Source organism: Saccopteryx bilineata, chromosome X, assembly GCF_036850765.1.
Source record: "Saccopteryx bilineata isolate mSacBil1 chromosome X, mSacBil1_pri_phased_curated, whole genome shotgun sequence".
Lineage (NCBI taxonomy): Eukaryota > Metazoa > Chordata > Mammalia > Chiroptera > Emballonuridae > Saccopteryx > Saccopteryx bilineata.
The window spans coordinates 7546842-7569561 of record NC_089502.1 but is presented as its reverse complement, the minus strand read 5'-3'; the positions used below and the strand labels follow the sequence as shown (position 1 = coordinate 7569561).

General features: G+C 37.0%; 1 protein-coding gene across 3 annotated transcripts in view; it reads left to right on the top strand.

The window, feature by feature from the left end:
- The window catches only part of LOC136316972 (integrator complex subunit 6-like), a 482266-nt gene that overhangs the window by 435001 nt on the left and 24545 nt on the right, over positions 1-22720 (top strand). For all 3 annotated transcript variants that reach the window (XM_066249384.1, XM_066249385.1, XM_066249386.1), the window contains exons 4-10: positions 6549-6698; positions 7512-7601; positions 7840-8023; positions 8288-8416; positions 10654-10817; positions 14876-15028; positions 18582-18714. In XM_066249384.1, coding sequence (XP_066105481.1) covers positions 6549-6698; positions 7512-7601; positions 7840-8023; positions 8288-8416; positions 10654-10817; positions 14876-15028; positions 18582-18714 — 1003 coding nt within the window. The remainder of the gene's footprint in view (positions 1-6548; positions 6699-7511; positions 7602-7839; positions 8024-8287; positions 8417-10653; positions 10818-14875; positions 15029-18581; positions 18715-22720) is intronic.

Below are 22720 nucleotides of genomic sequence, written 5' to 3'. Positions count from 1 at the left end.
ATTCAAAGATAACATGTCCAGGTTATCTTGTCGTTCAATTATGTTGCATACCCATCACTCAAAGTCAGATTGTCCTCTGTCACCTTCTATCTAGTTTTCCCTGTTCCCCTCCCCTTCCCCCTTTTCCTCTCCCTCTCCCCCTCCCCCCCTTAACCACCACACTCTTATCAATGTCTCTTAGTCTCACTTTTATGTCAAGGGGCATTTCTCTTGTGGAAAGTTAGATGCAACTGCCCGAAATATGTTTTTTCAGTTACCTAGGATGGGGAAATTAATAGCATGTTCATTAAATGTGCATGTTATATGACATCTGATCATGTCAGTTGTGTTTTGGAAAAAGATTAGAAGTGACACATAAAAATATAGCAGTGGTTTTTAGAAAGGGCTCTAACACCACTCCCAAAATTCCCTTCAAGGACAGTTGATCTGCTTTTATCTCTTTTACTTATTTGTACTTCCTGGTAAGATCTTGATGGAGGAAAGGGTTCTTTTATTTTAAAAAAGAAAAATAAATACAAATCAATGAATTAGAGAAATGGTCCAGCTAAAATGGGATGAAGTTTAGGAAGGACAAATATTAGGATGTTTGGTTTGGAGGACCAACCTAATAGCATCCCTACCTTTCACTCCTCCATTAAAACCAATGGAGAAATAAAACACAGGAGCCAGCCAGATTTCTAAATAACAGCTTCATTACTGTTAAAAAGTAGACTGGAAGATATAGCTTAGATGTGTGTTCACAGAAAGCTTCCAAATACTTCACATATTGACAAACCTCGCCTATAGTTCTGTTGGAGGGGCAGAGCCTACCCCTTGAGCACTGTATGGTAGAGAACATACCAGAAAATTGGAAAAAGCTTCAGCAACAGCCCTGTAGGGAACATACCAGTTTTCTGTTGCCAAACCTGCCCCCAACATAAGAAAATGGAAATATGTGTGCAGATGGTCAGAAACAGCCCCAAATAAGGATCCAATGACTTTCTCTGGACCACTTGCCTTGCTACTTAGTTACAGCCAGGAATAGACTAGGGTCTTCCAAGCCCTAATACACTGCTCCCACATCCAATTGGTCTGCATTTAGACATCAGGAAAAGTAAGCTTAAAATAAACAAATTTGCCTGACCGTGCTGTGGCACAGTGGGTAGAGCATTGGACTGGGATGTGGAAGACCCAGGTTCGAGACCCCAAGGTCTCCAGCTTGAGTGAAGGCTCATCTGGTTTGAGCAAAAGCTCACCAGCTTGAGCCCAAGGTCGCTGGCTCGAGCAAGGGGTTACTCGGTCTGCTGAAGGCCCGCGGTCAAGGCACGTATGAGAAAGCAATCAATGAACAATTAAGGTGTTGCAATGCACAACGAAAAACTAATGATTAATGCTTCTCATCTCTCTGTTCCTGTCTGTCTGTCCCTGTCTATCCCTCTCTCTGACTCTCTGTCTCTGTAAAAAATAAATACATAAATAAATAAATTTGAAAATTTCATTAAACTTACAAACTTTTTTTTTGTGACAGAAACAGAGAGAGAGACAGAAAGAGGGACAGATAGGACAGACAGTCAGGAAAAGAGAAATGAGAAGCATCAATTCTTTGTTGCATCTCAGTTGTTCATTGATTGCTTTCTCATATGTGCCTTGACCTGGGGGCTACAGCAGAGCAAGTGACCCCTTGCTCAAGTCAGTGACCTTGGGCTTCAAGCCAGCAAACTTTGGGCTCAAGCCAGTGACCTTGGGCTTCAATCCAGTGACCTTTGAGCTCAAGCCAGCGACCATGAGGTTACATCTATGATCCAGTGTTCAAGCCAGCAACCCTGTGCTCAAGCCGGAGGAGCCTGCGCTCTAGCCAGTGACCTCGGAGTTTTGATCTTGGGTCCTCTGCGTCCCAGCCCAACGCTCTAGCCACTACACCAGTGCACCACTGCCTGATCAGGCAAAGTTGCAAATTTTTAAGCTAATATAACAAGATATGTCTATGAGGTGAATGTGAGGAGTACATAGAAGAATCTCTAGTATAATGTTTTAAATTGGTGGCCTCTCAGATTACCTGGGTTCAAATCTTGGCTGTGTCATGTACTAGTTTTCAGAACTGGACAAGTTGCTTTTCCTCTCTGAGCCTCAGTGTGCTCGTCTATGAAGTGAAAATATACTGCTCACAAAAATTAGGGGATATTTTCTATGAAGCAATAAAATATCCCCTAATTTTTTTGAGCAGTGTAGTAATAGCACCTACTTGTGGGGTGGTTATAAAGCTCAGATGAGAAAGATAAATATAAAATGCCATGCTTAGCATAAATGAATTCTTGATACATAGGTACTGATAAATGTTACCTATGGTTATTAGTTATCATCACCAGTATCATCATCATCCTTTTACTTCTGTGAGACTTTTAAAATTTGACCTGTGAAGACAGTAAACTCTTCCTTTAGGATTTCACCCATCCTAGGTTCCTCTTTTGTCCTAACCCTCCATTCTTTAGGTCTCTCAGGCTAGAAGTCCTGTAATAATCTTTTACTCTCTGCCTTTAAGCTCATATAGTCTGTGACCAAGTTCTATCTTGTTTATTTAAAATGTTTCTCAACGAACCCCGTCCTCTTCATTTCCATTCTAATTCGGGCCCTGATTCCCTCTGTCCTGGATTACTATTCAAGCTTGCTAGCATTTCTCCTGACTATAGCTCCTTCTTTTCCAGTCTGTCTACACGTCACTGCCAGACTGATCTTCCTGAGACACTGCTTTGATCCTGTTGTCCCAGCCTTGGAATCGGTAAAGAGTCTATTGTCTGCCAAAGCAAGGCCAAGGTCTCCTGACTGACCTTCAGGTCCCACTAGAACATCTCTGTCCAATAGATGTATGAGGCCGGTCATACACAAAATTGAAAATATTCTAGTGGCTACATTAAAAAGTAAAAAGAAACATGTGAAATTTATAGTAAAATATTTTATTTCACTGAAAATATTCAAAACGTCATGATTTCAATGTGTAATCAATATAAAAATAAATTTTCATTATTTTTTTCTTTGTTACAAGTCCTCAAAATTCCATGTGTGTTTTACATTTACATGACATCTCAAATCAGAATCTTCATTTTTCAAGTGTTTAGTAGCCATATGTGACTAAGAGCTACTGTATTAATGCAACTGTGAAGTGTGATTTGCTACCACTGTCACCTTCATAAACAAGACATACCTAAATCTTATTTCTCCCTGATTTGTTAAAACAAAATAGGAATAATAATACTATGCCTATCTCACTGGGTTGTCCTAAACAAATGTGAAGGGTGGAAGTGCTTTCTCAGTTGTGAATCTTCATGAGAATGTGGGCAAGTTATCATCAAGAGTAAAGGTTTTACTGATCTGAGAGTAGGATGTCTTTGGAGTAATCTGAAAGAAAAGACTGTATTAAGAAATAAATGGGCTGTCATGAATTCATTTGTGAAAAAGATCAACTCCAATCAATGAAAGAGGACTATAACCCTATACTCTCTCCCACTAGCTGTCATAATCTTTTTGAAAGAAGTTTCTCACATTAACAAAATTCTCTAAATATTTAAAGTAATATGTAAGCCTTTTTTTCCCCCTTCAGTATTCTGAGGAATGGATTTCGGGGCATTTGGTTCTTCTCTTAAAGTAGCTAGACTGCTACCAAAAAGTGATTTTGCTTTGGGCAATATATGTAGCCCATATACTTTGTAGTACTGAGGTAGGAGAAGCAGTCAAATGAAGCTACTTCAGTGCAAAGAATTGGAATTGACCTAAAAACAGAACACCAGTGATTCAGGTGGAGAAATGATTTGTAAAATGTTTTCAACCCATATTATCAGGGAAATATTAAAGAGTAATTATTCTGACAGGTTGATTAGTAAGAGTACACAATCAGAGAACACATTATTTTAAATATTGATGAGTTATAGAGTGCTTGCTTAAGTGGTATGCAAATCTTATCCCAGCCCTTTACCAAATCAGGTAGTCCACTAATTATTCTTTAGTTATGTCTTGAACTGTCTTGTGGCTCTCAGGAGTTCAACACTTGCTATAGATATAACTCTTAAGTTTACAGTGTGGGAAGTAAGATTGCTAAATGAAGTAACTGGGGGGAAAAAGTCAACTTCATGAAGTGGTTTCTGGAATAAGGACCTACCATTTGCAGGTTTGCCCAAGCCAGAAACCTCAAATTGTTTTCCTTACACATCCCTCTAATTAGATACTAAATCCTTATGACTCCATCTCTTAAATACTTCTTATATCTGCAACCTCGTCTCCATCCCTACTGCCCTCCTTCAGGCTTTCATGCTTTTCTAATAAGCTATTGCAACAATGTTCAAACCAGTTTCCCTGCCTCAAGCTTCAACCTCCCCTCCACCCCACAACTTATTCTCCATCTCCCAGCAGAATGAATTTGTTAAAATGAGATCTGATTATGCCACTCTCCTAATTAAAAACTTCAAGTTATTCCCAGGGCCAACAGATAAAATACAAACTACTGAACACAATGTACAAAGCACATTACAATCAGAGCCTGACTTACCAGCCTTGCTTTCTGCCATGTACTCAGAAAAAAAGATAATCAAATCACTTGCTGTATCCCAGGAAACCCTATCCTTTTATGAACTCTGTTGTTTTCCCTTGGCTTCTCCCTCCACTCCTCACTTCATTGTGGGGAGTCCCATGATCTTCATGACCATTAGACTTCCTCAAATGCCCCATCTTCTGTGAGAAGCATTCCTTAACTGTGATCTTTCATTCTCTATAACTACATTCCTTATTCCTTTGTGGCAAGAACTCCTCAAAGCTAATTCCTCTCTGTATCCCCAGCATGTAACATTCTGCCCAACATATCACAATTGATCTATAAAATCTGCTGAATAAATGGAAGAATTCATGCTATCTTTCTTAACTCTACATCCTTCTCTTCTACCCCAGAGGGAAGCTAATTTTTTAATTCAGTGTGATTTACAAATCACCTGCTGATATTTCTAAGTATTTGATGAGGACAATTAAAATCATAATCTTTCCTTTTAGCTCAAGTTTGAATTGTCTAGTCTAGTAAGAAGTTTCTTGGGCCACAAGGAATTATTGTCATGCTCTACCTTCCCCTGGTCATATATACAATCTGGCTAAGAAAACACATGGGAAGATCCTTTGACGTATAGAACATGTTACAAATATTTTTTAAAAACTAAGCACATCTTTAATTACACAGCACTGCAGACTACTGGACTGGAATGGATCTTAATTAGGACTACCTTCACTTTTTATGGTTATGCAGGTTGCATACTGTTCAAATTCAGGGGGCACCAATCCCATTCATCATTACCATGTGATTGACTCTCCTCCAGAGTTGCATCATGCACAGCCTTACACAGTGTCCCTGCTGCTTATCTAATCCTCTTCATTTTCAGAGCATGAAATTGAGGTTCTAAGAACCAACAGGTTTGCTCAAGGTCACACAGATAATTCATGGGAAGGTGCATTCAGTAATCTGCCCCCTTCCTGCCTCTCAGTCATTCGGATCCAAATTGCTTCAGGAAATTGAAACTAGAAAAGATAGTATCAGCTATAGTTGTACAGATATGGGTAGTATGCCTGCAGCTAAACATAAAATTTAAATCATTTAATTGATCTCTGTATTATTGGCTCTTGCTTTCCACCTCCAGCTGTACTGGCCTGAGCAACATGACTTCAGCATCCAGAATATCACTGCTGCTCTCAGGGCCACCAAGCTGCCAAACTGTGCTGTCTGCTCTCACCCTTGTTGGCCTGCTCCTCTGTGACCTACTTTTAGCTGCCTTCTTCTTTTGACTTCTCTTCTCAGCATTTTGTGTTGCTTTGTTTTTATAGCCGTCACTGATCAGTCAACATGATTCTTTCTTCTATTCTACAGACCATTTACTCACAGCATGTCAGCTGTTGACCTTAGGTCGTTGGTTCTTTTCTGCTGTTTATAGCTGCTGGGGGTGCCGAGGGGATGCTGGTTCTTTGCCAAAACTTTTTTTTTGTTTCATTTCTTTCTCCCCTTATTCTAGACTTGGGGCTTTCTGAATGCTAGAAGATGCCAGAAAGGTTGTCCTAAATAGTTGTGTCTCTATTCCTATAACCCCCACCCCTATTCTCTTGCTTGGGAGGAAAACTCTTGGTTCGAAAAGTTGATGTAGATCAGACACCGAATAGCTAATTGTTTTGTTTTGTTTTCAAAGAAAATGCATTTAAAAAATTATTCCTTCTTCTACCTCTTACTCCATGCTCATGATTAGTGTCAAATGAAAGTAAATACTGGGGTGTTTTGATAGGTTTGTTTGAGCCTGAATAGAAAACTGGACTTCTTGAGCCAAAGCCCTACAGCCATAATGGACTGCATTGTTTGCATCTTTGCTTTTAATCATTCATTAATGCTGGAAGATCTTTCTGAAACTGATTACTTGATCAGTACAGATATAGAATAGAATTAGATTAAGGAACTAATAATTTGTTAGAGGTTCGATACTTGCTGTTTAGTGGTTGTTTGCATTTTATATATTATTCACTGTGTAATTGGGAATTTGTAAATGTTTGGTTTTCAGGCCGGTTGGAAGGAAAATCATGCAACATTCATAAGTGAACTCAAAAATCTTCAGGCTTCTGGATTGACTACTCTTGGTCAGGCTCTAAGATCCTCATTTGATTTGTTAAATCTCAATAGACTAATATCTGGAATAGACAATTATGGACAGGTAAAAAAAATTTTGAGTGAGTACAGCTAATTTATTTTGGTGCCTTGGGGTAAGAATTTAAGATTGGGCATGGTTCCCAAGTTTTCTGCTACTTTTCATAACTTCCAAAAAGAAGTCTATATATCATATATATGTATATGTATAGATTCTCTCCTTTGGGGGTCCTGTTTGTGGCTTGATCATAAAATAATTAAAATTGCCCACCTATCAGATCATTAGATATCTGAGAATGGGATGAATAAATTGCTGAGAAAGACTGGGACAAGACAATTAAAGAGAAACTTTTAGTTTTCTTAATTCCCTCATCCCTCCCAATTCAATAAAACTCTAGAATGAGTATAAGGCAGAAGCACATTTGCTGCTTCTAGCATTGTCCTTCCCTACTTTAAAATCTCTGCTCACAATAGCCAGACTCATTCTCCAGGTTGCAGAGCCTAAGTCAATAATGTCCCCCTATCTGTGCCAGGATTTTAACTCAGGCGAATGATGTGGATGATGCTACCCATATATATAAAATATAATCTCTATAATATCTTTATTTTATGATTACTTGAAAAGCAGAGGAAAAGGAATATTTGGATGTTATAGTTTGTCAGTTCCTGAATTATAAGAATTCCTCAGTTTATTCTGAACATTATCTCTTCAGAGATTGTTCTTTTTGATTCCCACCCAATTAGTCCCTAATCATTTTCTTCATATTTATCCAGGCAAATTTTATCACATTCTTGAGAGATCACTAGCAAGTGAAATGTAAAAGTTTAAATACAGTTTTATTACTGCACATGGCTCTAATACTTTTATAATGTATTTTAGGGGAGAAATCCATTTTTTTTAGAACCATCTATTTTAATTACCATCACAGATGGAAACAAGTTAACAAGTACGGCTGGTGTTCAAGAAGAGGTAAGAGATTTCATTTTATTAAATTTTCGTTTAAATGGCAGAGAACATGCAGCTATTTCTGTGGGAGGCATAAGTTTCTAGTGAAGAAAAAGTTTAATGAAAACTTCTATCTTGGTAATCCTTGAAAGATTGCTTCATTTAATTGAGTACATGAAAGAAAAGTGAACCCTTTAATTCTTTAACTCTTTCTTCTTATATGGGTTGTTATGATGAAACTTCTCAAATTTTGCCTTATCAGCTTCATCTTCCTTTGAATTCTCCTCTGCCTGGGAGTGAACTAACCAAAGAACCTTTTCGTTGGGATCAGAGGTTATTTGCTCTGGTGTTGCGTTTGCCTGGATTAGCTTCTACTGAGCTAGAGCAACTAGGCAGTGTCCCAACTGATGAGTCTGCTATCACACAGATGTGTGAAGTCACTGGAGGTACTGACAATATTTAATATTTCTAAAGGAAGAAACCAGGGCAACAGGGTATAATTTTTCTTAAATGCCATATCCAGTCTTTACTTGTTTTCCTTGAGAATTTTTTTTTAACTCTGCTGCTTAAGTTCATTGTTGTATTATGTTTTCTGCCAATGTGGTTATTATGATTAATTGAAGTTATAGTTTAGAATTTCAAATGCTTCTGTTGTGAAATAGTATCTTATTTGATTAAACTTGTATTATTTGTTTTTCCTTCTGGTATAGGTCGCTCCTACTGTGTTAGAACACAGAGAATGTTGAATCAGTGTTTAGAATCTCTAGTTCAAAAAGTTCAGAGTGGTGTAGTTATTAACTTTGAAAAAACAGGACCAGATCCACTTCTTATTGGAGAAGGTACAGTAGATAACTCTGTTTTTATGCTATAGTGTTATCAGAGAGACCCAGCTGTGATTGGGAAGACATTAAACTAATCACAATAGACAATCTTCACTGTCCACATGCATTCAAGAGTTTATAAACATCCATCTAAACAACTATCATTTACTCGTTGCCTGAATATATATTTATTGCCTGATATATATATGTCAGGTAGCCAAATTCTAGCAACTTTAATGTCATATCTTTCTTGGAAAATTCTCCCTTTCTCCTACCCCAGGGGTCAGGAACCTATGGCTCACGAGCCAGATGTGGCTCTTTCAATGGCTGCATCTGGCTAGCAGACAAATCTTTAATAAAAATAATAATAACGTTAAAAATATAAAACATTCTCATGTATTACAATCCATTCATTTCCTACCGCTCATGTCCATGGTTGCGGGTGGCTGGAGCCAATCACAGCTGTCCTCCGGGACACCACCAAATTTTTATTAGATAATGCGTCACGTACACAGGTCATTGTATGGCTCTCACGGAATTACATTTTAAAATATGTGGCGTTCATGGCTCTCTTGGCCAAAAAGGTTTCTGACCCCTGCCCTACCCATTTCATATTCCCTTGTCCCAATGTTGGGGTGACACTGAATTATTTACCTCCCTATTCATGAAATATCTAGAAATTCACTACAGAGTATCAATTAGTTTTGATCTCGTGAGCATCAAATGTGCCAAGCTATCTTTATGAAATCTTCTGTTTGTTAGTACACATCAGCAAGAGATGGTGAATGTTTATGCAGGAACTGCTACAGAAGAAAAGGGGACAAATACACAGGGACAGAAAGGCATATATTTCTGTCTGAAGCAGTGGATCCTGTGGTTACTGACCTTTTTGCTGTTTAGTTCCTAGAAATCTTTGAGAAACTGTTGTAAAAATAGTGATCCTTTTCCCTAGAAAAAGTCAACATGGGCCACACACACAGTTTTATGTTTAATTTCAGTGGTTTCTTGGCCTCCAGTTTAAGATCACCTGCTACAGAAGACTGCGGCCTCACAGCCTATTTTAAATTAATTAAGTTAAACATAAAGGAAGGACATGTTTTATTGCTAACAGGTGATTGTTCAATCCACAATTTTGTGTTCATTACCTTGACATGAACTGGGAACTTTCATTTTGAGGACCTATTGGATTAGGTGTTATATAAATAGCTTGGACTTTCTTTCTAGCTCCATTTGCCCTTTGTCCAGAATTGTTAACTGTTGAGATTCTGATGAAAGCTAAGAGTTCTCTTCTCAGAAAAATTCACATCCCCAGAATTGTGAGCTCAACTTCGGGGGGGGGGTGTCTCTTGTTCCCCTGAAGCCATTAAATGTATTCCCTAGTGCTCCATAGACCCCAATAAAGCTCTTGATCTAAAGTAGTTATTTGTTTAAAGTAATGCTTAAATAAGTAAATCAAATGACCCATAGTTTAGAAAAAATGAGACTCAAATAATCAAAATGTATCTTTTACAAATATAATTTAGATTGAGGAGATCACATTAAAGTTTATGTAACTCTGCCTTGCCCTGTTTGGCACTGGGGCCAAATGAAATATGCTAGTTTAAATAAAATGCATTCGGGATACATTATGCAGCATTATACAAGGTCTGTTTTCCTTGGAATTTTAATGGGGATGAGGAAACTGTAATGAATCAGTTCACAGCAAACTTAGTGCATTTGCTTCGTTTCTCATTCCCCAATTATGAATATAGACTTTATTGTCTGCATTCCTTCTACCTTTAAGTGAATTGGATAGTTTTATTTTGCATTTGTGGTGATTTGGTCTAACTTTAGTAAAAAATACTTTTGTCATCTAATTGGAATTAAAGAAAATCTAAATGGTATTTATGAACCCATTTTGTCAGATTCCAAGGAATGAACAATTTCATTTACCTGTTTTGGAAAAATAACTGTAGTGGTTTGGTGTGTTTATATGCTCAAATCTCAGAAAATTTAAAAATAATTTTACAATAGTTTTCCTTATTCTGCCTATTTGGTCAAAAATAAGGGTGGGAGGTATGATGATGGATTAGAAAGGATGGATTAAAAGAAAAGAGTTGCTAGGGAGAGCATTCAAAAATTCTAGTAAAGTCACTTTTTTTTCTTCCATTTTTCATGAATCACTGTACTTTGCTTTTAGCTGAAATTTTGTACAAGAAGATCAGCAACTGTAAAAAGAAATTAATGCCTTAGTTCTGCCTTTGTTTAACTTTTAGATGGACTTATGGATTCATCTAGGTCAAGCAATTCGTTTGCTGCTCAACCATGGCATAGTTGTCATAAGCTCATTTATGTACGACCTAACTCTAAAACTGGTGTTCCTGTTGGACATTGGCCAATTCCGGAATCTTTTTGGCCAGATCAGAATTTACCTTCACTAGTAAGTATAAAACAAACGATAAAAATCCTTCTGGATTTTCAATTTGCTGATTACAGTGAACTTTTTAAAATAGCTTTGACGCTTTTAAGTCATACCTTCTATCTCTTGCCGGAAGTCTAGCTTGTACCTAAAAGCAAGAAAGGACTTTCTATTCTGGCATTCTTTCTTTCTTTCTTTTTATTTAGACAATTAAATTTAACAGGGTGACATTGGTCAACCAGAGTACACAAATTTAGAGAAAACATCTCCACATCATTCAGACAGTTGATTATGCTGTATACCCATCGCCCAAAGTCAAATCATCTTCTGTCACCTTATATTTGTTTCTCTTTATACCCTTCCCTTTCTTCCCTTCCCCTCTCCCTGGTAACCACTGCATTTTTATCTATGTTCATGAATCTAAATTTTGTGTCTCACATATTTATGGAATCATATAGTTCTTAGCTTTTTCTGATTTATTTACTTCACCCAGTATAATGTTATCAAGCTTCATCCATGTTGTTGTAAATGATCCGATGTCATTATTTCTTGTGGCTGAGTGTATATGTGCCACATCTTCTTTATCCAGTCTTCTATTGAAGGGCTTTTTTGTTGTGTCCATGTATGTCTTGGCCACTGTGAACGATGCTGCAATAAACATGGGGGTGCATGTGTCTTTACGTACCCATGTTTTCAGGTGTTTGGGGTATATACCCAGTAGAGGGATTGCTGGGTCATAAGGTAGTTCTCTTCTTAATTTTTTGAGGAACCATCATACTTTCTTCCATAATGGTTGTACTACTTTACATTCCCACCAGCAGTGAATGAGGGTTCCTTTTTCTCCACAGCCTCTCTAACACTTGTTATTGCCTGTCTTGTTGATAATATCTAATCTAACAGGTGTGAGATGATATCTCATTGTAGTGTTGATTTGCATTTCTCTAATAGCTAGTGAAGATGAGCATTTTTTCATATATCTTTTTGGCATTTGTATTTCTTCTTGGGAGAAGTGTCTATTTATGTCCTCTTCCTATTTTTTTATTGGATTGTTTGCTTGTTTGTTGTTGAATTTTGTGAATTCTTTATATATTTTGGATATTAGACCCTATGTGAGCTATTGTTTGAAAATATAATCTCCCATTTAGTTGGCTGTTTGTTTTGTTGCCAGTTTCTTTTGCTGTGCAGAAGCTTCTTAGTTTGAATATAGTCCCATTCATTTATCTTTGCCTTCACTTCCCTTGCCTTTGGAGTCAAATTCATAAAATGTTCTCTACAGCCAAGATCCATGTGTTTAGTACCTATGTTTTCTTCTATGTAATTTATTGTTTCATATCTTATATTTAAGTCTTTGATCCATTTTGAGTTAATTTTTGTGCAGAGGGACAAACAGTAGTTTTGTCAAGTTTCATTCTTTTGCATGTGGCTTTCCAGTTCTCCCAGCACCATTTATTGAAGAGGCTTTTCTCCATTGTGTGTTTTTGGCTTCTTTATCAAAGATGATTTGACCATATATATGTGGTTTTATTTCTGGACTTTCTATTCTGTTCCATTGGTCTGTGTGTCTATTTTTCTGCCAATACCATGCTGTTTTGATTACCGTGGCTCTGTAGTATAATTTGCAGTTGGGTATTGTCATGCCCCCAGCTTCAGTTTTTTGTTTGTTCTCTTTTGTTTTCCTTAGGATTACTTTGGTTATTCAGGGTTTTTTATGGTTCCATATAAACCTGATGATTTTTTGTTCTATTTCTTTAAAAAAAGACATTGGAATTTTATTAAATTTGTATATTGTTTTGGATAACATGGCCATTTTAACTATATTTGTTCTTCCTATCCAAGAATAAGAAATAGTTTTCCATTTTATTGTGTCTTTTTCAATTTCCTTTAATAATACTTTGTAATTTTCAGTATATGGGTCCTTTATGTTCTTTATTATGTTTATTCCTAGGTATTTTTTCTTTCAGGTGTCTTTACCACTTGAGTTGCCCTCTTTGGATGTTAAAGCAATGTTATTTTTAATGCTGTTGCAACCTGTGACTTGGTTTTTTATTTCAGAGCAACTGACTTGATTTACATAGTATACACAATGTCTAAAAAGTGCTGGCATTGATTTTCATGTATATCCTCAGGAAAATGTGACTAGGTCTAAACATTGTATAGGTTCTAAAAACATATTCAAATCAAATTGAGGTGGTGAGCACACAATACAATATACAGATGATGCATCATAGAAGTATATACCTGAAACCTATATAATTGTATTATCCAGTGTCACTCCAATAAATTCAATGAAAATAAAGAAACATATTCAATCTAGAGGTAATTTTACCTCTTCCTAGGTAGTCATTAGACAACTAGTGGAACTTTGAAGACATATTTGTTATCTTTTTGTAAGCAATGAACTTGTGTCCCTTGGCAACATACCTTCCAATGATAGGTAAATAAGCAATATTTTAAGGATGATCTCTAAGCAAGGACTTGCTTTTTTGTTCACTACATTTGGTAGAAAGGGGTTTGATTTTGTAGTTTTAGTACCAGATGAATTGGCTTTGGAAATAGGGGTGATGTCTAATTAAAAGGAAATTTATATGAATTTAATTCTCCCTTTCATCTTCCTTCCTTCTCTCAGGAGGAATGTGAGATGCACAAAAGGATCACTACTCTAGCACCTTTCTGGTTTAGCTGATCTGTAGTCTGCCTAAGTGTTAGAAATTTCTGACATGACCTGCATTTATTCCTAGATCACTATCTTTAGGCTCCTGTATTTTTTTTTCAAGAAGGCCACAGAAGGCCTGAATGTTTGATTGAAGAACCATTTCAGCCCCTGCTGTGGGAAAGGGTAAATCTTTTCCTCCTTCCCTCAGGGCTTCAAGGTAGTGCCCTGGTCAAATCTCAATATCCAGTTAACTCTTAGCACCTTCAAACCCCAGAATGAATGTTGTAGGTACGAGGTTACTTCATTATAACCAATTACAGGGCTCCACTCATGTCTTTATTGCTTTCTTATACGTTTAAATCAATAAGCCAAAAAAATTTCTCAAGTTTAATTAAAATTAAAACCAGGAAAAACAGGAATAAAGAAATTCCAAGTAACTCACGCACAGTTTATATTACCATGCCTTCAGCTTTAAAAGCACATTTGAGAGCTATTTTTCTCAGCTCCCAAAACATTTTGTAGGTTTGTAAGTCCTAGAAGCAAGTGAGCACATTTCTCCCTTTTATAAAGGAAACAGAGATGATTTGTTATATTCATATTAGCCTTACAGTTCTCAGCAAGCATAGGTGGAGCCCTGTTTCACCTTGTCCCTGGGACTTGTCCTATCTCCTTATCTCTCCATATTGTGTTTGTTGCCACCATTTTTCTCTCTCTGGTGCTCTTCATTCTCACTAGCTGAACCTGTTGGTAAAATGGATGTTCCATCAATCTGCTCTGGCACCCCAGGCACATAGGCCTTTGCACCCCAAAAGCACTCCCAGCTCTAACTAATCAAGGCAAGGGTGTGGGTGTGAGAAATGCTATAGAAATTCAACTGGAAAAAATTATTCTGGACCCTACAGTTGTGGCTGGATCATTTTTGGTCTCTATTTTGCCCTTTCTATGCCTTTACAATTTTTCATCTTATTTGTTTAGTGGCTCTAGCTTTCTCATTACCTCCCTAGAAAGCTTCATGGATTTCTTCTTCCCTAGCAGTACCTGGACTATCTGTAAGCTCACAGTACAAAGGAATGAAGAGCAGGTAATGCTTAGAGGTCATAAAATATATCTGAAATCTAGGATTCATTCTGCAGATCGTAATGACATCTTGAACGTATTCAAAACAGTTTTATTTTTATTTCACTGAAATGGTCGTTATGAGCATTTTCATTTACCTTTCCTTTTCCCATTGCCAAAATAGATGGTAGAGATAAAGAATCTGAGTGCCCTCCCCCCACTGAAGCTATTGGTGATACTTAGAGATCAACAGCCCTGTTTCTCAAAACACTAGTCTGTATATCAGTGATGGTTTATAAAAGGGGTTGCAGAATTTTTAGAAATGTAAGCTCACTTGTAATGGACCATATTTTCCCTTCTTGTCTTTTAGCCTCCACGAACATCTCATCCTGTTGTAAGGTTCTCCTGTATAGATTGTGAACCAATGGTAATAGACAAATTTCCCTTTGACAAATACGAACTTGAACCTTCACCTTTAACTCAGTACATCCTGGAAAGAAAGTCACCCCATACTTGCTGGCAGGTACTTATCCTTACCTGTTAGACAAATATCTATAACCACTCTCAGATCTGGAAATTGCTTTAAGAAATTTCAAAGGTTAATCTGGGAATAATTAGACTGAGTCCATTACTAATATTTCTCAAAAATGCTATAAAATAACCAGGGCCAAGCAAGTAATTTCACACTGATATGAATCATTAGCATACCCTACATTGCCATTTACAGCGGTCAAACTGATGAAGTCTATATATTTGAGGATTTGGAGGATTCCCCTGAAGCCTATCAAGGGACCCCAGATTAAGTATTCTTTTTTTAAGATTTTATTTATTGATTTTAGAGAAAGAAGAAAGAGAAAAGTCAGGGGGGCGAGGAGCAGGAAGCATGAACTCATAGTGGTTGCTTCTCATATGTGACTTAACTGCGCAAGCCCAGAGTTTTGAATCAGTGACCTCAGCATTCCAGGTTGATGCTCTATCCACTGAATCACCACAGGTCAGGCAAGTTAAGTATTCTTAACCTAAGGGATGTAATTCTATCTAGCTCTGGCTTCTGCAGCTGAAACAAGGTTTTCAGCCCTTAGTGTGAATTTGACAGATTGGAAGTATAAGATATTTTTGACAAAAAGTCATAAGCTTTGAAACCACTTTCTGTATTAGGGTAACATAATCAAACTGTTTTTGTGATATCAAGCATATTGGTGTGTGTGGTGTGGATTTCACATGGACAAAAAGCAAATGCACATCTGCTGGCTCCTCCAAGTGTGATCCCTCAGCAGAGATGCTTGCTGATTTGTTACTAGATTCACCTTTGGATTTTAATTCATAAAAATCTAGACATGGCAGTCACAAACTTTTTATTGGATATAATAAGGAAGTCCTACACTGTAAGGAAGTGTGTTCTATTTCTAAACTATTTAGCACCACATAACAATCAGCAATTGTTAGTTTCTATTTACGCAAGGAACAGTTTCACACTACCATCTGTTTCATCCTAAAATCTGTTCCATGCTAAATTGCTATTACTTGTCTTTAAGATACTTAAATTCTCCAATGATGCTAAAACTGGATAGGAAAAAAAGAAATGGCTTACAGCAAGAATATAAAAGTGCAAGAAACAGAACAATCTCTTAAATATAATATTGAACAAAGACAGCAGACATAAAAGATCACATATCACATGATTTTATATGTTCAAAAAGAGGTCAAACTGATTTACTCTGTTAGAAGTCAGGATAGTGGTTTCTCTCATGGGTGCAGAGCAGTGACCAAGAAAGGACAGGAGGGTTTCTGGTTGTGTTTTACTTCTTGATTTGGGTGTTGATTACACACATGCATTCACTTTGTGAACATTCATTGTGCTATATACTTATAATTGATGTACCTTTTTGAATGTATTTTGATATTTCAATAAAATATACCCAAAATGTACTAGAATAATAGAGATATGGGTAATGGAATGCTAACTTAAAGTCTAGAATTTATAGGTTTAAAATTTTTTTCAAAACAAAATTATAAATTGGACCCTGGCCCATTGGCTCAGCAGTAGAGCATCAGCCCAGCATGTGGAAGTCCCAGGTTCAATTCCTGCTTAGGGCACACAGGAGAAAAGACCATCTGCATCTCCACCCTTCCCCTCTTCTCTCTCTCTCTCTCTCTTTCTCTCTCTCCCCCCTCCCCCCTCAAATGGTTTGAGGGAGTTGACCCTGGGCACTGAAGGTTGCTCCATGACTTCACCTCAGTTGATAAAATAGCTCAGTTGCCAAGCAACGGAGCAGCAGCCCTTGGCAGAGAATCATCCATTAGGGGGCTTGCGATCCCAGTCAGGGCACATGTGGAAGTCTGTCTGTCTGCCTCCTTGCCTCTCACTTAAATAAAAAAATTGCAAATTATACCTTTTCCTTTAAAAAAGCCTTCTTGTCTATGTAGCACATTCCTTGTAAATGTTCTCCAAAAAATTTAAATCCTGCCCTTGCCCCCTGCACCACCTTTCAAATGCGTCATATGCCTTTCTCCTGACCTATGTTACTTTGGTTTAGAGTAGTCTTAATGTTACTAATTAGTGGGTGTGGAAAAGGATAAGATGAATGAGGAGCCAAGAAATTTGACAAAATTGAAATGGAGACTGAATTTGAATCCTAGTTCTGCCACCAACTATGTGGTCTTGAACCAGACACTTAATTTTTCTAAACTAGATGGTCTCTGATGAATGCTTCAAACCACTAAATTCTATGAATCTGCAGTTGATAAGGAATTTGGAAAAACTCAAGGGGCTCAAGGGATTATGGAAAATAAGGAAAGTAAGAAGGAAGTGAGGGAAGAGAGGAAAAGGAAGTGAAAGAAGAACAAAGTCATGAATTTTATATGAGTCATGTTTTAGCACAACTCATTGTTTTGTGGAATTATAAATCACTTAGGAAGGATTTATACTTATCTATAACTAAATGTAGCAAGAATTTAGTAAACTGATAGGTGATATTGCTAGTACCAAGAATTAGAAAGGTAAATGGATCCTGTTCTCCATCAGGGTTTAACTTGTCTTAAATGGTCCTGTTGAAGGGCTCAAACACAGAGAAAAAACATGGTAGCTAGAGGGTTCCAGCACAGCAGATCGAGTATACAGGACCTGGAAATATACTATATGTCAAATCAAGAATATCAATAAGGAATAAGATGATAGTCATATGGAATAAGGATGAATGTTTTAATCATTATTGAGTGCTTGCTCTACCAGTGTAATTTACATATAAATGACTTTCAAATGAACCAAAGTATCTCCTTGCTGCCTCAAATAATTAGCACCAGTGCCTGGCTATTCAGTACTTACAGGATGAGCCTGATCTGTGGTGGCACAATGGATAAACTGTCAACCTGGAATGCTGAGGTCACCGGTTTGAAACCCCAGGCTTGCCTGGCCAGGGCACATATGGGAGTTGATGCTTCCTGCTCCTCCCCCTGTTCTATCTCTTTCCTCTCTCACTCTCCCTCTGTCTAAAAATGAATAAATAAAATCTAAAAAAATAAAAATAAAAGGAATACTTATAGGATGAAAAATGAGTGGTGAGTAAGGGAATGAGGCATCAAAGGGAAGTAGAGCAAGATTTAATAGTAGCACACATGAAGAATGTTAGCATAATCCTTTAAAAAGGTTGTGTTTTTATAATTGCTTGCTTTAAGCAAGGGGACATGTTCCATTTTTCTAAAAGTCTTTACTCTGCTCATCACTTCTTTTGAGAAGTCAATTTGTTTTAATGGCTGGTATCCCTTAATGCTATTTCAGTTTTATTTTCCATTGTGCTAACCAAGTAAATATTTGAGTATTGTTGATGTAGACTGCATGCTGAATGGCTATTGCATAAGTACAGTTTCATTTCTTTATATGAGTTATAAAAGAATTGCAGTCTGAACATTTTATTTGATATGATATATTTGACATAGCCATAGTCTAGAAGCACTGTTTTTATTTTTAAATTATAATTAAATTTTACCATAGATATGGCTATGGAATGTTGCTGTGAGTTTGGTTTTATATAAAATCCTTATTGTCATAACTGTATATCACTTCATGTTATTCTCAGGTGTTTGTTACAAGCAGTGGAAAGTACAATGAACTTGGATGTCCATTTGGTTATTTAAAAGCCAGTACAACTTTAACTTGTGTAAACCTCTTTGTGATGCCGTACAACTACCCAGTTTTACTCCCTCTTTTAGGTAGGTAAAGTATGTCCTTTTTAACCTTTAAAATACTACAAAAACAACCAAACAAAATACATTATGGGCTAAGCACTTTAAATATAGTTAGAGTAATTGATGTCTGGATTTATAGAAGTCCAAAAACTGATTTGAATGGGTAGAATTTTCATACTGTTTTCTGTTTTGTTTTCTTCTTATTGTTTTACATCAAATAGAAGAGACAGTTAACCCCTGGTGTGTGATTCTTTTGCTGTTCTTTAGGTTGCAAGATTCAATGCTGTCACCTCTTCTCCCCAACCCCCAGTTTTAAGTGCACTTGCCTTTTACATAGACTAGTTTGGGCCAAAAAAATATCATTGATTGGGATTAATGCTCCAAAGATCTGATAGTTTTCTTCAGAAAACAGGGCTTCTATGAGGGTATTGGCTCACACTTGTTCCTCCATAAATGAAGATTCAATGCTCCTGAGCATCTGTTTTAGGCAGGGTAGTGAGTTATGGTAATAGATATGAGAGTAAATTCTGCAATAACTGTAGTTGTAGAAGCTATGGTTTCCATGGCAATATTCTAAAAGAAACAACTCCAGAAGCTGAGATTTTTTTTCTCATTTAAAGAGCCACATCTGTTTAGAGTAATATAATACCACATGGTATTCTTCTACTTGTAAAGTTGTAAGTATTTTTATTTAGTGGAGTTTCTTAACTTTTGCAGAAAACCAAAACTTTACTGAGTTTTAATGTAGTCATTAAAAGCATAATATTTTCTATTATTAGTGAAATAAGTCAGAGATAGACAGATACATAATTTCACATATATTGGACTCTAACACCACAAAATAAACAAAAAAGAAGCAAACTCACAGATATAGAGAACTTTTTGATGGTTTTCAGAGGACTGGATGAAAAAAGTAGAAGAATCAGGAAGTACAGATTCGATGTAAAGTAGAGCATAGGGAATCTAGTCAGTAATATTGTAAGAGTTATATATGGTGTCAGATGAGTACTAGACTTATCGGGGTGATCACTTTATAAGTTTATAAATTTCTAATGACTATGTTGTACACCTGAAACTAATATAATATTATAATGTCAATTGTAATTGAAAAATAAAAATTATTTAAAAAACAATATTTTTAGTGCTATAAATACTATGTATTAAATGTACTGAAAAATCCATTTGGATGTTTCAAGTTAAGGCTAAGAGTGGGTCATCGTAAATATATTAGCAGGCCTTGGCCAGTTGGCTCAGTGGATGGAGTGTCAGACCAGCATATGGACATCCTGGGTTCAATTATAGGTCCCAGGCACTGAGGATAGCTCAGTTGGTCTGAGTGTCAGCCTCAGGTGCTAAAAATAGCTTGATTGATTTGAGCATCAGGCCCTAGACGGATTGCCAGGTGGATCCTGGTTGGGTCAGGGCACATGCAGGAGTCTGTCTCACTATCTCTCCTCTTCTCACTTAAAAATAAATAAGTAAATAAATAAGCATGATTGTTCTGTATAGCCTATCTACTTTAGTTCTTAGACTAATCTAACAGTATCCTCTAAAAGGATTATCACTGAAACAAAATATAGGTTATGTCTCTGAGATTAATAAGACTGCCAACAAAAACTACCTGTATTTTGTGGATTTACTTACTCTTTTCTCTTAAATATACCTTTTGACCTCAGTTTTCACAATTATACAGTGAAATATTAGATTAGATAATCTTAGACTGTAAATAGTATATTATTTTTCTATTTTAAGTATATTATTTTTCTATTTTAAGTACACATTTTATTTTGAGATAATTGTATATTCACATGCAGTTGTAATAAATAAAGATAGAGCCTGACCAAGCAGTGGCACAGTGGATGGAGCATCGGCCTGGGTGCTGAGAACCCAGGATCAAAGCCCCAAGATTGCTGGCTTGAGCATGGGCTCATCTGGCTTGAGCTTGGGCTGACCAGCTTGAGCACAAAGTAACCGGCTTAAGCCCAAAGGTCGCTGACTTGAAGCTCAAAGTCACTGGCTTGAGCCCAAGGTCACTGGCTCAGCTGCAGTCCCCCAGTCAAAGCACATATGAGAAAGCAGTAAATGAACAATTAAGGTGCCGCAACGAAGAATTGTTGCTTCTCATCTCTCTCCGTTCCTATCTGTCCTTTTATGTCTCTCACTCTGTCTTTGTCTCTCTCACTTAAAAAAAAAAAGATAGCATGACACCAAAAGCACAGACAACAGAAGCAAAACATCAAATTTAAAAACTTTTGTACATCAAAGGGTATAATCAATAGAACAACAAGGCAACCAATGGAATGGGGAAATTTGCAAATTGTACATCTGGTCATTTTTTAGGGAGGCCTATTTTCTGTTATTCATATTGGGTGATTTCTATTGTTCTGTTTTCTAGTTCCCTCCATTCTTCTTTTGAGCCCACCCATTGAGCTTTTTATTTGGGTTACTGTGTTTTTCAGTTCTAAGATTTCTATTTATTTCTTCTTTATATCTTCTACTTCTCACTTTCTATTTCTTTGCTGAAGCTATTTTTTCGTTTGTTTCAAGTATGTCTCTAATTGGTTATTGAAATATGTTTTATTATCATGGGTCCTTTAAACCTTTATTGAAAATTTTAACATCTTTGTCATTTTGGTATTGGTGTCTCTTGATTGTTATTTTGAATTTGTTTTGAGATCTTCCTGGTTCCTGGTATGATGAGTGATTTTCAGTTGAAATCTGAACATTTTCAGTTTTATGAGTCTCTGGATATTATTTAAACCTTCTGTTTTAGCTTGCTTCCTCTCACACTCTTCTGTCAGAGATTTTGAGGTACTACCTTATTAGTGCCCAGGGGTAGAAGTCCAGTATCACCACATAGCTTCTGTTGACACCCAAAAAAAGAAATAGCTCCTTATTATCACTGTGTGGGGATAAGAGTTCTGGATTCTCACTAGAATGATACTTCCATGTCTGAGAGAAGTAAGAGCCCCTCGTTATTTTTTCCCATACGGTCTCCACTGACCCCATAGGGGTGGAGGTGACCTCAATACTGCAAGAAAATGGGAAATTTCTTTATAACCATCTTTGATATAAAGTCAACCTGCCTTCAAAATTAGTATATGAAAATTCCCCTAACTAGAGTAGTTGGTCTCCCATCAGAAATTGAGATATATAGCACTTTATAATAACAAGACCCATCCTCTAAAATTGGTCTTTGCTGGTTTTACAGACAATAGAAGTCAGATGTGACCATGGCATAATGGTCAAGAGAAAGCATTCAGTTCTTTCTTTGCCTCAAACCTTCTATGCCTAAGTTGCCACATTCCCAGACTCCCTAATACTGTGTAAGATCAAATCTTGACACTGTCTTCCTGGTTACCTATTAGTCTGTATCACTCTATTCTCAAAATGCCAACTTCCCCATCTCTTTGATTTGCCTTCTAACACCAGAGAGACATGTGTGGCATTTGTTCCTGGTACTCTTTAACCTACAACACTGAGAATACAACCCTGCCTGGGTTATAATCCCTTTACAAATATTCCAAACCAGAAGCCCCAGAGGCATCTTTGATTCTTCCTACTTCACTAACCCTACATATTCATTTCAGGGTCATTCCATCCTTGACTCAGTTCCCATTCTGCCCTTTGGCTTCAAATATCTATTTTTAGGCATTCTATAACCTGTATCATCTAAGAAGCATAGTGTTCTTCACACTTCTGAGGCTGGAGATTCTTATGCCCATGAATCCCAAACTTGGGTTTCACAGTGAGGTTCTGAAGACACTCCTTACATTTCCACTGTTACTTCAATTTCTGGGTTGTGTAGCTTCTTCCATAGTGCTTAAGAGTATGGAACGGCATAGCTACCCTGTATGAATCCTGGTTCTGCTGTTTGCCAGCTTTATGACCTTGGATAAGATATGTAACCTTGCCTGACTGGTGGTGGCACAGTGATTAGAGCATCAACTTGGGACCCTGAGGTCCCAGGTACAAAACTCCGAGTCACTGGCTTGAGCGTGGGTTCAGCAGCTTGAGTGCAGGGCCACCA